This window comes from Halichoeres trimaculatus, unplaced genomic scaffold (genome assembly GCF_033239565.1).
Source record: "Halichoeres trimaculatus isolate MK-OKI-2021-1 unplaced genomic scaffold, fHalTri1.1 fHalTri1_scaffold_5, whole genome shotgun sequence".
Classification (NCBI taxonomy): Eukaryota; Metazoa; Chordata; class Actinopteri; order Labriformes; family Labridae; genus Halichoeres; species Halichoeres trimaculatus.
This window is the reverse complement of record NW_027437183.1, coordinates 11,602,117-11,615,722: the sequence shown is the minus strand read 5'-3', so window position 1 is coordinate 11,615,722 and position 13,606 is coordinate 11,602,117. Positions and strand designations below refer to the sequence as shown.

General features: G+C 38.4%; 1 protein-coding gene across 2 annotated transcripts in view; it reads right to left on the bottom strand.

The window, feature by feature from the left end:
- The window catches only part of ikbkb (inhibitor of nuclear factor kappa B kinase subunit beta), a 48,539-nt gene that overhangs the window by 12,285 nt on the left and 22,648 nt on the right, over nt 1-13,606 (bottom strand). Inside the window, exons 1-4 of one of the 2 annotated variants that reach the window (XM_074669411.1) lie at nt 7,817-7,982; nt 6,418-6,544; nt 4,888-4,982; nt 39-159 (exon numbers count right to left, since the gene is read on the bottom strand). In XM_074669411.1, the coding sequence (XP_074525512.1) occupies nt 39-159; nt 4,888-4,982; nt 6,418-6,522 (321 nt within the window). In that variant the 5' untranslated portion in view covers nt 6,523-6,544; nt 7,817-7,982. Of the gene's footprint in view, nt 1-38; nt 160-4,887; nt 4,983-6,417; nt 6,545-7,816; nt 7,983-13,606 lie in introns of those variants that run through there. The other variant, XM_074669412.1, reaches the window with a different exon arrangement.

Here is a 13,606-nt window from a genome sequence, read left to right as displayed (position 1 = left end):
ATTCAGACTCCAAACCACAATCTTTGTGCACCCTTCACCTTTCTCAGGTCTCCACCCTGGCAGTACTCCATTGCCAGCAGCGGCAGGTGATGGGCGGCCAAGGGTTTACACATTTCCTCTGGGACTTCCCTGGCTGCAACAACGTTTACATGTTCCAGCCTGTGTGAGTAAAACAACCAGATAACAGTCAGTGAAGTTTTAAAAAATAACACTGATTATTGAAGCAACATCACTGAGATATAATCTAACATGATAATCCTTTTACTTCAGACTTATTACAATGGAGCAATATCAAGATACAAGTCATCTAGCTGAGATTAAGTAACCTTACATGTGAAGTCAAAAATACTTAAGGGATATTTCTTATTCCAGTATGTTTGATTCATAACGCAAGCCATTATACAACAAAGTCTGTATTACCCTTGTAGTACCCTCCAACAAGCTGAAAGCTGTTTTTGGTTGGAAAAAAATATGTAAAGCACAGCAATGTACTATTAATATCTATTGGATATTATATTCAGTATATAAACTTAAACTTATACTGGATTCAAATTTGACTGAATAAATGATTTTAAAGGATTTTTGCATGGTTGCTTTTTTTTGAGTATACATTTTTGAATCTTGCGTACCCCCTGGTGTGTCCTCGGTACTCCTAGGGATGGGTACCAAATAGGTACTTTTATAGGAACTGACCAAATTCCATTGGTAGTACCGAGTACCGATTCATGTAAAATCGAAAGGTACCATGTTTAGGTACCTAAACGTACCCTTCTGACTGTGAGAGAGTGGAAGAGTAGGTGATCTTCCATGCTGGACATGAACACAGCATTGCAAAGTTATATATGAAAGAATAAATATGCTGAATTGAAAAACTTGAGATTTTATTATGGAACAAATGAACATTTCTTACCACATAAACAAACACAAAAGTACCAAAAATTGGTACTGTTGAGTACCGATTCCATTTGCAAGGTTCTTGGCTTCGGTAGCGTATCGTTTCAAATGTGAAAGGTACCTATCCCTAGAACTCCCAAGGGTACGTGTTTCCCCATTTCAGAAACACTTCTCTAGAGTATCTGTGGATTTGTCCATTTCAGGATGTGATTGTGTTCTATGTTCTTGTGTTTGTCCTTGCCACCTGCAAAGCAAATTTCCCTTGTTAGAAGTTAAAAGTTAAAGTTAAAGTTAAAGTTAAAATGAAATGTTTTAAGTCCCTGACATAGAAAACAACCGGGATGTAAGATAAACTGTGGAGTATGGCAGGATTTTAAAGCAGAAAACATTTTCTTCTTCCATAATCTGCTGGTCGTTTTTCGTAATTTATCGTGCACATTTCAGTATCTAAGTAGATGATCTAGATACAACCTGATCTGTACTGCACTGTATGAAAGAACAAGATGCATCATTTTTACAGAATAACGTCTATTGGATTAGTCAGAAAATCTTGCCTCTCTCCTCCAAGGCTTTGAAAACACATTTGTCTAAAAGTCAGCAGTAAATAAAAAGTCTGTATAAATGATTCTAGCACTCTTTCTCCTCACAGTACTTCCTCTGGACTCTGACGTTCTCTGTCCACTCTCTTTCTGTTTTTCATCCTTTGAGGTCTATGATCTCAGACTGACACAATAAGTTTCTGATTACCACAGGATCAGGAACATCTTGGAAAAGCAAAGGCAGATAAGATAAAAAAGTCAGACTGATACCAGAGAAAGGGAGAAGGTGATTTTACACTGTAACCAAAATACAGTTCAACATGAAGTCAGAGGGTTGTAAAGGTTACGATAATAGAAGAGGGGTGGTAGAATGCGCCAGGATTATCATACATACTTTTTCCCCCAAAAGAACATAAAACAAAAAACCAGGAAATTACATTTTTATCTTGATGATTATTGACGGGGAAAAAGTTAATGAAAGTGCAATGAAACAGTGGAGGAGGATGCTTATAACAATGAAAATGATCATACGGTACAAGTATTTTTTGATGTTACCTTGAAAAAACTGCAGCACAAGCTCTGCACACACACATCAAACACAAGGACATGGTCTAATTGAGGCATTTTTCAGTACATATGCTTTTATACATCTGTGTTGAGTAGCTGTAATAGTATAATTATAGGTCGCCATGCATGTGTCGCCTGCGCTGTGGTTTCTCCACAAGTTAGCGTGGGTGCACTGAAGGCTGTGGTTGTGACCAAGTCTGTCTGAAAACAACACACTTGTTAAAGTGGGATTAGGAAAAAAATGGTTTTATGCTCATGTTTGCCACAGCTAATGGCATAACACACACATGCACGCGTAGTAACCAGGGGTGACCTTTCTTTGAGATTAAAAATCACTTTCTGAGTGTCTTGGCAGCAGTATGCAGGTGTAGAATACAGCATTAACAACCCAAAGCAAAAACACAAGCATAAGTCATCATCAGCTCCTCTGACCTGACACACAAACTGTTAATTGACAACACAGACGAGTGTGGAAATGAAACACACTCAAAAGCAGAACAAAATGAGGAGGTGGCACATCATCCTGTTAGACAAACCACCAACAGACCGAAATAACTCAAACTTCCACACTGCTCTGATTCTTTCATGTCGTCTGTTATTTTTTTTACTATTTAAGGATCCAGAATTAGTCTTTATTTTAAGAATACTTGTGAAGCAGATGGGTAAATAAAAGTCAAACGTCACATTCGTAGGCACACAGCTGGTCATGGAATGTACTGAGGTGAGTCACAACACGTCAAACTAAATCTTGTCTTCAATACCAAACACAGCCTTAAGGCAGAGCAGGATAGAAACGGTGAGGTAAAAACAGTCAAGGGGAATCACAGTTTGTTTTACAAGAGTTCAAAAATTACGTGTCAACTATATCTCTGTGGAAAAAGACCCCTGGAGTTTTGGCAAAACAAAAAATTGAAAAAAAAACAGCGACAAGCTCAGGCAAGATGCTGCTATTGGGAATCCTGGCCTCTGAGAGCAAAGTCACTATAAACCTCTGAGGGAGGACAACTGGAGCTGACAAGATAAAGCACAATTTATTTTACCTTTTTTATATTTTATCTTTAATTTTTGGAAATATTCACCTTTATCATTTTAACATCACTGTAGCACAACCTTAGGACAGGTCCGATTTACATTACCTTGAGGTAATTTTTTGTATCAAAACTTATTTCAACTATTTCAGTCTTTTACTTCCTGCTTCTTTCTTTCTGTCTCTTTCTCGTAAAACATAAATATGCAGGTAAGAGTGTGTCTTGGTTATCGAGCCGTAACTTAAAACAAACACAGCCTTTGTTGCAAGTCTTTCTCTCCCTTCTGTTTCCTGTCTTTATTTCTAATTCAATACTTGTAATAAAGATAAACTTCCAAAGTAAGGAAACAGGTTTGCATCTGGGGTTTATCTGTTGCCTGTCCTTTTTATATGTCAGTGATAGTCAGTACATCTGAAATTCTGAATAAACCAAACTTTTGGTTAACCTAGATACAGACAAAGAGGAAGCTTCATCCTCCTGGCAAACAAACCACAAAGCATCCATCTTTCAATCAACTCAGAGCCTTAATCTCTTCAAGATGAAGATTGAAAATGGTTCTTAAAATTCATCCACACCAGATACATTTTTTTGTACTTGATTCTGTTTAATTCTGCTGTTTAATTAAGCCTTTTAACATGAGTGTTGATGAGGATTTCCTGACTTTTGGAGCCAGCCTCATGTGGACACTTAAGGAACTGCAGTTTTTTGCACTTTAATGTTGGCTTAGGCCCTGTTTACACGATGACTTTTCATCTGAAAACGCAGTGAAAAAAAATCTCCATTTACACGAAACGCTGATGGACTGAAAACGCTGTAGTAAGCATGCCAGGCCTGTAGGTGGTGCTATAACTGTCTTGTCCAGAAGCCGATTTTGGGAGATCTTTACTGAAGTAGAGTCGAGCCAATCACCTGATGTATTAGGGAATACTAAGTTAAAAAGTGGAGTAACATATGCACATTTTGTTGAAAGACAGTCAGCAGATACAGCAGATTGAGAAGCACAACACGGTATTTCGGGACGATCGTAACAACTGTACTGTTGTCCTGTTGAATGCGCGCCTGACGCGGAGTGTGATGTCAGTGTTTCCACTGAAAACGCCGGCTTACTGTTTACACAGCAACGGTGTAGGGAGCATTTCAGAAAAATCTCACTCTGGAGGCTGTTTTCAAAAGTTTGCGTTTTGGGTCGGCTGAAACGCTGTTCCCGTGTAAACACGAGGCTGAAACGCAACAAAACTTTTGTGTTTCACCCTAAAACTGGCCCCTTAATTTTCACCTCCAGAGCTTGCTGGTTGATTTTCAACTCAACTCAACTCAACTCAACTCAACTCAACTCAACTCAACTCAACTCAACTCAACTCAACTCAACTCAACTCAACTCAATTTAAATTATCTCTATTTATAAAGCACTTTAAAACAACCACAGCTGAAATAAACTGCTGTACATAAAAGGTAGTGCAGGAATAAATAAGTAAATAAAACAGATAAATCAATAAAACAAAGGTGCAGGTAGTGAAATTATTGTTACATTGTTCTTAAAACAATTTAAAAACAACAAACAATTTATAAAACTCTAAAACATGAGCAGAGTCTTAAGCTGGGTTAAAACCAAAGAATAAAAATGGGTTTTAAGAGCTTCAAGAGGACGATTGTGATTGGAAGAGGTAACCCCTATTTTGCTCTACAAGGTGAACTTGATATCTCCTCCATTAGGAAGAATACAGACATGTTGCTAGAGTTGAATGACATCAACAAATCAAAACATAAAAAATGCACTTGAAATAAAGTAAAAGATATATTAGCATGTTCTTGATCATATGTAATATGTTATAATAAATGTTTAAGTGAGCGACACTGACTTTTTCATGATCTGGATCTCCAAACACCATCTTTCTTTGTTCCTCTCACTCAGCTCTTGGCGGCACTGCTTTATAGCGATCTGCTCATCTGTGTCCTAAAAGAAGACAGAAAAATAACAGTAGAATCTAAATAAAGATTTAAAATTAGACAATTCAACATTTAAAAGTTTACCTCATTTGTTGAGCTTTATGCAACAATTCTGCATCTACACATCTTTCCATTCATTGGTTGATGTTTGAATCTTTTGGTAAACAACACTTTAGAGAACAACAGAAATGTTGGCATCTTAGACCTTGGAAATATTTAACAAATACCAGCCTTGCTTGACGTATTAAATAAAATGCTTGTTGTGTTGACAGCTTAGCTCAGCAGCAAAAATGTGCACCCCATGTACAGAGGCTTTCATCCCCCCACAGGCAGGCCTGTGGCCCTTTGCTGCATGTCATCTCCAATTCCATCCATTTCCCAACCCCATCACAAGTCCTTTGCTCAATATATAAAGGCAAATAAAAATTGAATAAAATAAAGTGTAAAAAAAACCCAAAAACATGGAACTTAGAGACATACAGATGATACAAAGTGTGTGTGTGTGGATGAGGGACGAATCATGAAACATATACTTAACATTTATAGTGACACGAATACATTTAGTACGTTTGACCAGCTGTGCCACAGTACATCTCATTTCCTGTTTCTCATGGCATCACTGAGGAAATGGTACCCACCCTGCTTCCCATTGCCTGATCAATGATCCAAAAATAGCTCACAGTATTGTGATTATAAGAGGAAATTTCCCATCGAGGAAGTTTAGTCATAAGACCAGCAGCAGAGCCAGCAGAGCCCTCTTTGGTCCATTCATTTCCGCTTGCTTTTCCCATTGCCTTTTAAACCAGTGGCAGTAATGATGATTTAACTTTTAGACAATAAATAATTGCCTCCTTCTTCCCTTCTGAACTCTGATTCTTTGAAAATGAGGCACAATCAAATTACATGATGCTATTAATCTCAATTTTGCTTTTTCTTTCAGGCAATTACTTCCTCAAGAGCTGCATTGAAGTTTCTGATTACCCATCTTATAAATATCTTTGTTCACATGATGATGCCGTCTGGCTCCACGCCAGCACTAAGTCTGCCTCAAAAGTGAATGTGAGTAACAGATCTAAAGTAGAGCACTGAAGGGAGGAAGAGGAAGGTCTACTAAGCGGGCGTGTTCATATTCCCGTAGCGTTCTGTTATACATGATGAAACCCTACAATGCTCTCATCCTCTGACTTACAGTGATATCATTACAATAGACAAACTAAGGTGAGTAATGTACGCAGCGTCCCGGACATGTTATAATGTCATACTTGTTATAAAACATGGCACAGAGACATAAAGCGCAAATGAAGAAGTTAGGTTTGGCAAGGTAAACACAGAAGAGAGGGAACATTCTCTGTGTAATGGTAAAAACAATGCAAATTCTGCAGTACTTTAAAAAGACAGTCTAAAGTTCCAACATCCTCTTTTAAAGTGTTTGAACTGTGTACCTTATTTTGCCATCTTGTAACATTCCCAAAGCCTCCAGTACCCAGCCGCTCTTTCAGCTCCCAGGACCCACAGCTCTGCGGCTGCTGCAAAGGGACTCGGTTCATGGCCTCAGCTGGTCCTCCTCACCTGCAACCAGAAACAAAGACAAATATTTAGCCAAGATATGATAATGACTGTATTTAAATTACCTGACGTGGGGTGATGCATACAGTCCCAGTGCTGCTGTACCCTCTATCAGTGCTCATAGAGGGCCTCTTGTCCAATCACATCGCTGCGTTTTAATCATCTAATCTATTTAAATAGATATGTTTGTACTTGCGCTCATGCCTCTATTTGATGCTTATGGGACTATTGTTGAAACTTAATGTTGTACAGGGCCGAGCAGGGCTGATGAACTGAATATCAGAGTGATGTGTGAATCAAAGCTGCACCGTATTTCATTTAGGGGTGGGTACCGAATTAGGTACTTTTATAGGTACAGACTGAATTCTGTCAAAAGTACCAGGTACCGATTCACGTAAAATCAAAAGGTACCATGTTTAGGTACCTAAATGCATCCTTGTGACTATGAGGGAGTGGAAGAGTAGGAGATTTTCCATGCTGGACATGAACACAGCATTGCAAGGTTATATATTGAAGAATAAATGTGTCAAAATGAAAAAAGATATATGTTTTATTTTTAAAGAAATTGATATTTTTACGACATGAACGCAAAAAAGTACTGTAAATTGGTACCATTGAGTACCGGTACCAATTGCCAGGTACTGGGCATCAGTACCGCATCGCTTCAAATGTAAAAGGTTCCCATCACTAATTTCAGTATAACTTATTTTAAAGTGGGTATGAAAGCACAGGAGTTTCTTTAAATGGTGGCTTCCACTGTAGCCCTTGTATTTTGTGTTGCATTAAATACCACTGATAAGTTAGTATAGTCAAAACATGTCACACTGGTTAGACACAGATTTTACTTGTGTACAAAGACAATGAAGACAATCTTCTATAAACATCAGTGTCAATACTGGTTAGATAACTCCATTATTTATTTGATAATAATAAAACTAAAAATTATAACTTGTTATTAAAAACCTCTAAAATAATAGAACACTTTCTGTTTGCCTGTAAACATCCCACTGTGGGCCCTTCAGTGTTGCCTATCTGCCAACACTGCAGGTAAAGTTATGTAGCCATCAGTCATACTGCTTCTGTGTCTGACTTCATGCTGCACAGTTCATATTGAAAACAAAACAAGCATTAAAACACCATTACAACATAATCATGACTTCCATTCTCCTCTCTGTTAGCTGACGTTGTATCTATACAAGTGTAGTTACGCGTGTTTTTTTAACCTGCAGAGCGATTCAACCACGATCACACACGATTATCACAACTGTAACCTACCTCTCACTCCGTAGGTAGTACTCACACGCTTTAATGTCTTGTTTTCTGTAACTATGGTAGAAGACTGTCTGTTAGTGAGTTAAATATTAACACAGAAATAGGTATTCCGGCGACACAACAAAACTCCTAAACTTTCTACTTCCTGATACTCACATTTCCTGTAAGCCCGTTCAGACCCGCCCACAAGGAGGCAGACTCATCTGAACTGCTTTCCCCTCTCTGTTGCGGTGATGATGGCTTTTTTCACAACCACTGCCAGTCATTTCAGGCTTGCACTTCGCTATATCAATTCTGTTTTTCAGGTCTGAAAAAAGCTTGATTCTGCTTATTTTTTTTAGTATATGAAAGAATGTTGGCTAAAACTCTGGGTTTTAATTGGCTTGGAGATACTCCTTTTGGGTAAAAAGTAAGTACGGGATGTGACACATTGAACACATAATTTTGTTTTAAAACTTGTCACTAATAATATAATATAAGAAATGGGCAAATGACGTTCACTTTTGTGTGTTGTAGCCATGGACATAGCATCCATGACATCACCTGTCTATCTGTTGGGCGTTTTGAAGCCTGTTGATGGCCTCAGATCTGACAATGAGGCAGGCTTTGAGTCTCCTCACTAACAGCTGGACATAGAAATGAGCCATTCAGACTAAAGTCATTATTTTATACGAGGCACTGAACATGTTTATTTTTATTATAAAAATGTTAGTGTTTATGTAGTTTATTAGTTTTATACTTTCAGAGACAGCATTAAGAGGACACTTAAAGAATTGCAGTTTGTTGTAGCCCACTTGACCCCAAAATGAGATTTTGGAAGAAGGATGGTGGTAGGGCCTCTAAGTCCTTCAGTTTCTTTTGATTTTTTAATAAAACTCTGGTGAGAGACTTTTGTTATAAGCTTAACATGGTGCCACCTATGGTCAGATCATTACCTCATATTTCTTTAGGTGTTTCCTTCTGTTTCTTCAGGTGTCCTCTCATGTAAAAGTTTGCTGTTAAACCAAATCTTGTCTGATACCTATCCAAAGTCAATAGCTTAGGATGTCAATGCCTGCCGAACCTAATTTATCAATGGTTTAGTTGAGGATTTTGTTTCTCTTCCAGGTCATACAGAGATATCACAGTTGCTTTTAAGTCTTTTTGTTACCAGATTAAAACTCCTAACAGGAGCTTCAATAAAGGTAGGGATGTCCCGCCCTGATCACGTGATCTGAAATGGAGGTTGATCATGTGGTTACAGACTTGATCCGAATCGGACCTAACATCTCAATCAGGGGGTTGGGATAGACATATATATTCATTCTCATTATTATCATTTCATTTTATCTATAATATTTCAAAACAAATGGGATAAATAACAGCTTAGTATTTGCTACTGTTATATAGTGGTACAGAGTCAGACCATCAAAAATAGCGCACTTTGCTGCAGTGACACTATTGGTTGAATGCCACAAAGCAGAGAAGAACATGGCAGGAGCTTATAGCTGGGAGTGCAATATATCGGAGTAGAAGTATCAGATCGGGACTCAGTATCCGCAGATATTCAAAATCAAATGACCTGGACTCGGGGGCAACAAAATCCTGGTTGGGACATACCTCGTTTTAAGGCATCGCCTCAAATGCTGACAACATATGAGCAGTAACTACTAAGTATACTTATTTCAGTTAAACACATATGGGGACATCCAGTTAGTTTATTGAGAGAAAACAACATTGTGGGAGTGAATGTGTTTAGTGATGTAATTTGGAGCCTATGACTGCGGCTATTTTGAGAATAGATAATCATAGCTTCTTTTAAAACTTCTCGCGAAAAGCAGGATCAAGTTCCCAAAACATCCAGGGGGTCAGACTCACCCCATATCAATTCCCAACATCAATGTCTTCCTCATAATTCATACCCCATCACCAGAAATTGGTTTTTATTTTTTCTCTACTTAATTGGAAACATATTAGAAAATTTAAGGTCACAATCAATTTTGCGCTGACACCCAAAAAAGATGTCTTCATTGTAATGTTGAGTCACTTAATGTGCCTTTAATCAAAATAACCATTTTGGTAACATTTTCTGCAAAGTCATTGTTGATCCGAAAACTTTTGACTGGGAAAATGTTCTCCTGATTTTCAGGACAACAGCAGAGTTGAGTTTCATTAGAGCAGCTGCTTTTCTTGGATTTGAAACTGGCAACTCACTCCAGCAAACAAATGAACTGACGTGTGCGAGCCGGGGGGGGGCTCCACAAGTACTGTGACGTTATACATGACACTCTGATGGTCATCTGATGAAACAGTTTTCTAAAAAAGGCTTTCTTTCCTGTTTATTGAATCAAAGTTTGATACTCTCCCTTATATACAAACTGGAATAGGACTCAACTGAGAGTACCTCAAGGAGCTCTGAGTGTAAAAGACCAGTGTTATGTTTAGCTTTGTTTAGTCATGTAAACCCTGTCTGTGGAAAGAACTTACATTATGAAACAAGGGTTTGTTTTCCTCTTGAGTTGATTCATCTTTTTCATCATAAGCTTTTAAATCTGTCACTAGTACTGAAAGTCAGTTCAGCTCTTTTGCCAGTAGTCAAAAGCCCAATGAGTTAAACTGTGTCCTTTGACACAGTAGATCTCAATTTATGACTGGTAAGTTCAATCTTCCTGTAAAATGGCTAACCAGGCTAGCTTCCAAGCTTGTTTTCTAAAGCCAGTTAGGACTTTAAAACAGTATAAACAGTACACCATAATTCCCATTCGGCTGAATATATATATACTACCCATTCCTTAGGTGTTAGAATTGGATGATTAAAATGATTCAACATTGATGACTTTCTTTTAAATGAAAGCCTGTAGCCAACGGTTTCTTATGTTAGCCTAGCCTGTGACCTGGATCAGGAGCTAGAACTCAAGGTCATGGAAATTCCCTTTAGCACATGAAATGCTCACTAATTTCGACTGTTTGGGTCTTTTTTATTTGTTTAATATGAAAGAACATTTCAGTGGTCGTAAGATGAACCATTTGACATTCATTGGTAGTTTTGCACTGTAGTTAACTTGTGGCTAAAATCGGGGTCTTGCAGACTTATTAAACCTATTTTACCTGGAGAGCTAAGCTGCAGGTAGGACCAAATAATATTAGCTTGTGTTCATGCTAAATCAAGCCACATTTACTTTACTTCACTGGAAGTAGCTCTATGTTAACTTAAGTTTTTTTTTTTTTTGCCAGTCTATCATCAGTTTCAACAAAGGCTTTATTTTGCCGCTTGGTAAAGTGCAATCTGTTTGTTTTTCACTTGGCTGAAGCAAAGTATGTTTTTTAGAGATATCAAAACTCTTAATAATATACATTCTTCATGTGCCACTTACTGAGACTTTATAACTTTTAGACACATTGAGTTTTGGGGCTCGAAGCTCAAGGAATCAACAGTAAGACAAAATGTTTAATGAGGCGGTGAGTTTCTGTAGTCCCTAGACAGATACAAATACGTATTACCTGCATTGCACAATGTAAAAAGGGCAGTTATGAGATAAAATGCTTTTATAATCACTCAACACTGGGGAGGTGGTGTACAGACGATGAACATCAGTTTGAACATACTTTGATAAACTCTTTGGCAAAGGAACACAGAATAACAGACGTGAAGAGATTCTTTGCTGTGTTTGAGTAACTGAGTTTAATGGTTTGGACTAGAGCCATCTCTAATAGATGACATTCTTAAAGTAACCCTATCACAACCCAACATAAATGTCTGTGTGAGTGTGTAATTTTTTTTTAAACAAGATGTAGGAGTGTACTCTAATCTAACACAGATGGAAACAAAAAAGAACCAACGTCAAACTAACCATCCCCGCCCCTCACAACCTCGAGTGCCATGTTCTGAGCTGTTTTATATTGCGTTAACAGACAATAAAAACAATGAACATGAATTATCCAGTGTAAATAAAACCACTGCTGATGCTAAGAAAAGACAGAACTATTCTTGAGTCTAAGCGACTGGGATTTCCTGGGGAAAGGGATGGGTTGGATACAGGGAATGGTGGTTTTAAGAAATGGCTCCTGGTGCCAGCTGGTTAACCACACAGATAAAATGTCACCCGCAGCCCATCACAGACTGACAGAGGTCCTTGACACTGTGAAAAATCAATAGGATGCCAGTTTTTATGTCACATTTACCACAAGTATTAGAATGGCTAGACTGAAACCAATTAAATGCCAGTGTCAACACAATTTATTCTATGCTAACACAGAGGATATGTATTCGACCTAAATTGAACTCATAAAGTCAGATATTATTTTCAAGAGTGCCCCGGCCAAGATAAGCCACCACATAGTTCACAAAGTCACTAAAAACCAATGAGCAGACTTACATACCAACATAATAAAGAAGAGACATTAAAATCCATGCTGTCTAAACCAGTGTTTCCCAAACTTTTTTTGAGGTGACCCACTTTTTGGGGGAAACAAGCCATGGTGACCCAATCCAAAATATGTCCAATCTTTAAACCAACTGACAGGATAACTGCAAAGACAAAAAAGGGTTCTTTAATCATGTTTCTTCATCATCGTGCATCTTTTGTACCAGCTAACAGGCCTAACATATTTGACAAATGCATTTCAGCTTTTTTAGGCTTACGCTCTGAAAGTACTTGCATTTTTACAGTGATGGGTTAGCCTGCTTGCTTTTCAGAATTGTATCTCAGTCATGTGATATTCAGGACAAGATATTAAGATGCGATGTTCATCCAGTTTAAAGGTAACAGCATCACGTCCACGCCTCTTTTTTAGCATGACGTCACTGCACAGCTGTAACAAGCTGTAATAGCCCCATTTCTGCATCTGGTGCCTGTCCAATATCCGGCGGCTACTTTGGACTTTCAAAATCAAAGGGGTTTTGAATCTGACTTCAAATCTTTCTATTGGAAACTAACAATCAAAGTAATCAATGGGTCAGCTCTTTCATATGTGTGATGGTGACACGGTGACAGCAGTTTCCTCTGAGTGCTGTAAAAACAGTGGGAAACATACGGTTTGGCTTTGGTTGTTTGAGTAGTGCCAGCTCATGGCTTCAGACTTATGGGAAAACAGTTACATGTTTCCAGTTACAGTTAACATTGTGGCAATGACCCATCACAATGAAAACATAACCAGATATGACAGTGTGAGGAGCCAATCATCAGTAAACAAATCAGCGAGGGGAGACTTCTTCTGGTTACGGGTAGCATGAATTTTGTGTAAACATTTTGAAAGCTAATTTGGTGACCCACAAAAAATCTCTGACGACCCACCTTTGGGTCAGGACCCAGACTTTGGGAATGACTGGTCTAAACCAACTAAAATCCCAAGTATCAAACATCTATAGCTGGGCTTCCTTAGCATATTACACCTGATTTTGCACACTTTGACTAGTGGATTAATCAATAGACGTTTCAATATGGCAAAACTTGTGACTTCAGGCTAAACACTTATTTTAATCCCAATATCATTATAAAAGAAGTGCACATGCATTTTCAACGGTTTCAGTCAGATAATGACATTGACGGTTGTTCTTTCCTTCAATTCTAACTTTATTTTTTCTTCCATTTTTTCCAATCAGGATATGTGTCGACCAAGGGGCCACAAAAGGGCAAATTAATTACGTAAAAATCCACTAAAGCACATCTTTTCTCTGGAAGAGAGGGCGGGATTTTCCTGGATAACTCTTCAACTGGCTCGCTGTTGAGGACGTGAGTATCGGCCCCGCCCCGCCGCGAGGCTGCATCATCATCCGGCGGGACAGCCTCGCGCTCCCGCTGAGGTCACAGCGGC